The following is a 3,442-nucleotide window of genomic DNA, read 5'->3' as shown; positions in this document are numbered from 1 at the left end:
AACGGTAACCTCCGCTGTCTGCGGCCCATCTTACCCATGAAGCAAGAGCACAGCCATTGGATCAAGGTGCGCTCGGATTTGGTCGTTGCCAGTCCATCACCTGGGCGCCGCCCTGGCCTCCTCATCTTCCGTTTCATAATCCACGCGCATCATCTCGGGCATACACTTGGCATGCAAGGCCCGTGGTCTTGAATTGGTCTTGAACGCCGGAGTCAGCATCAACATGGCCACACAATGTTAAAGAGCCTGGATGAACTCACTGGGACGAGCGCGGTATCCTCACGGCGGCTCTGATCTATCGGGAACATCCGCGAAAAGTCAAGGTTGATCCAAGATATGCAGCCACGCTCCATGTCGTGCATAGAAGACTGATGACTTCCAGTAGCTCGCCGACGGGGTTGCTCGACGCGATCCATAGAACCCAGCGGATGCTGGACTTACATCATGCGTCAGACTTACATCATGCGTCATAACGACCGATGCCACTATTGGAGAACAAGCCGTCCGCTGGGGTGGACTGTCCACGGTGGACTCCCGTGGACTCCCCGAAGCACGTGACGAGTCCAAACAAAGGCGATAAGATTACAGCCTTTTACGGCGCAAGGTAGCCTCAAGACCCGGGACCGCGCCGTACACAAATGCAACGAGCTCTAACAACGTGCCAGGGGCATCGGTGGAGGCTCGCAAAGAATGGTCGTGCAGGGAGGGAAGGTGGTTGTAGTCAGCAGGGTCAACAAACCAGGTGAGTTCCCTGCTTGTCACCTCGACCCGGTAGCTGACCCTGACAAGCGATTAATGCCCACCAAGGACGACCGGACGGAGACGAACGCGACGGAGACGGCCCCAGCGCCGCTCGCGCGCATGCCCAATGCGCATGAGCGCGGTGAAGACGACTCCGATGCGCGCGTGCGCAAGCGACACAAGCCCGCCAGCGCAAACTCACCAGGTATGCGCCTCACGACTTAACGAGCCTCAACATGCCGCGCGCGGACCCGCTAGCAAGAGCTGGTTGCTTGTGGATGGGATATATCACGCGCAGACGCATTCGGGTACGGCGAGGGCCAGCTCGCCGCATACCGACACGGCATGCCCAAGACCCAACTCAGCGAGCAGGACCGCGATGAACGTCTGCCAGGCACGCTGGTACGTGCACTCGCGCAGCACATACATAAGGGCTTACCGAGCAATCGCAGCCATCTACATCGACCCCGCTCACTCGTATGCTCGGGCACTTGGGCACCCACCTGCTTTCGCTCACCCGCTCACCCGCCCACTCATCCACTCGGCCACTTGCCAGCCCACGCGACCACCTGCCAGCCCACGCGACCGTGACAAACCGGCGAGGTCAATGAACCCCTCGTGTCATGCGTGCGCTGGCGAATGTCCATCCGCCTCCGCCATACAGGCGCTCGCCATGTGCCCGCCGTGCGCAAACACGCCCACAAGCCTGGTCTGTCGCGCCAACAACCGCTCTCGACGCGTACGAGGACACGAGCGCATCACCGGCAGCCTGCCACATGGTCGTTTGTGGTGCCCACACACGACGAGCAGCATCCGCTGCTGCCCATCATGGCCCATTACTGCCCTGCCTGTCTGCGTGCTCGCCCATGCACTTGCCGGTCTGCACACGCTCGCCCATCCGCTCGCTCATGCACCTGCCCGCTCGCACAGCACCTGCACCCCTGTCCGGCACACCCGCCCCCTCGCCTGCTCGCCCGCCGTGAGCCTACCGCCTGCCCTCACTGTTAGCAATTTCGCGGATCATCCGAGTCATACTCACGCCATAGCATGCTGATTTGGGACCAACATCACTAGAATACATTAGGCTACTTCATTACGGTATCTACTTGTACCCGTCGACGCGAAAATGTGTACACGGCTTAATGCGCTTCGCTGCATATCACGAAACAGTTGGTCAGACTACTAGTAAGAAACATTGTGATCAGTGACAATAGGGCAGTAATAACGGTTTACAATCAGTCAGTAGACTATATAATGCGAATCTAATCAGCTCGTTATCGGCGTCATTGTTTGGTCAGTCCAGCTCCGCGGAGTCCACGTGGACAAGTCCACCCCAGCGGGTCCATTACTTTGCACTATTGAGTTGACTGCGATGCATTCTAGCGAAGGTCGATGATTCACAGACACATGCACGACACCTTAAATGTCAAGACTATGACCGTTCACCGACAGACACACCATAGCTTGTCGCGAGTCGTTAGGCAGGTCGTGACATATCGAGACAAAATGCCCGAACTTCTGAATAGCATGCGAGACCATCTAGATATCATACCAGATACCAGCGTCCGACCTTGTAGTGAAATGTGAATATGATCATGAGCGAACAGTCGTTGGTGTCACTCCGCGGCGTTCCAATACGACCTATGTATGGGAGCAATGAGTTCTAGCCATACAATGAAGGGCGAGAATACATACGGGGGCAAGTCAAGGGTAGGCGGAGGGGCCAGATAGTCCGCATCATCCGGCGGTGCACCAGGAGGTGGGGCAGTGTAGTCTGGAACGTCGACAGTGGGTCTGGGAACCATGCCAGAAGACACTGTGATAGGAATGTCGAGCCGTACAGTGTTGTTCAACCCGCTTAAGGGGACAACAACAGTGATATTGTACTGAGATAAACCTCTTGTGAATACGTGACGACTGATAAGTGGCGACGAGACACGCACTTCGACACTGAGAGTGGGAAAATGGAAAGACGGAGGGCACGAGAGGCTGAATGTGGATGAGAATGACGTGCGCTGTCTCCATTTGCCTTTCAAGTCCATCCCATTGATGGGCAACCATTCCTTCTCGGCAAGCACAGTTTGGACGTCCTTGCCCTTTCCCGCCTCCCCCAGATTTCCCAGTAAGGAAAGACGATCGTTCTGTGTCCACATGAGATGGCTCGTGCGCACATATGCCGTACGCCTCAGTTCCACGCGGACATCCTCAGGTTTATCTGGAGGCGCGGGCCACATTGGCTTCTTTTCGGGTGTTCTTTTACACGATTTGCTCGTAGTGACAACAGTCAGAGTGAAAGGCACAGCCGCAAATAGTACCATTGTCTTCACGGCAGGATACTTGAACTGACAGTTCTCAGCTTAGCCGGCTGAACCGAAGAGACAGTGCGAGACAAGGGACGTACTTACTTCCACGGAGACATCAGCATGCTCTCCCCAGAAGCCTGGTCGGACTTGCTTGTGCTTGATCTCCGCGTTCCACGCCCCTGTCCAGCCGGACTGTAGTATAGCTCTCAGTGGAGCACCGGGGGCATCCGCAGGCAGCCCAATGACGGGGATAAACACACGCCTGTTCAAGCGCAGCGCTCCCGGGCGGACACCGACTGCTTCTACACCATAGCGTACAACCGCGCGACACTCTAGCGCAGTGGACTCGTATGAAGGTGGGATGTTACTCGGGACATTGAACACGAATGGGATGCTGA

General features: G+C 56.6%; 1 protein-coding gene across 1 annotated transcript; it reads left to right on the top strand.

The window, feature by feature from the left end:
• Positions 1-490: 490 nt before the first annotated feature.
• Positions 491-1,352, top strand: B0H18DRAFT_1217907 (uncharacterized protein). The gene is made up of 3 exons (XM_048036696.1): positions 491-742; positions 808-1,143; positions 1,194-1,352. Exons 1-3 carry the CDS (start codon positions 639-641, stop codon positions 1,330-1,332), a joined length of 579 nt encoding a protein of 192 aa, XP_047885087.1. The 5' UTR covers positions 491-638; the 3' UTR covers positions 1,333-1,352.
• The last annotated feature ends 2,090 nt before the right edge of the window (positions 1,353-3,442 follow it).

This window comes from Fomitopsis serialis, assembly GCF_022376445.1.
Source record: "Fomitopsis serialis strain Sig1Antser10 chromosome Unknown B0H18scaffold_305, whole genome shotgun sequence".
In the NCBI taxonomy this organism is placed as follows: domain Eukaryota; kingdom Fungi; phylum Basidiomycota; class Agaricomycetes; order Polyporales; family Fomitopsidaceae; genus Fomitopsis; species Fomitopsis serialis.
The sequence above is the reverse complement of the archived record's forward strand: the minus strand, read 5'-3'. Positions and strand labels throughout refer to the sequence as shown.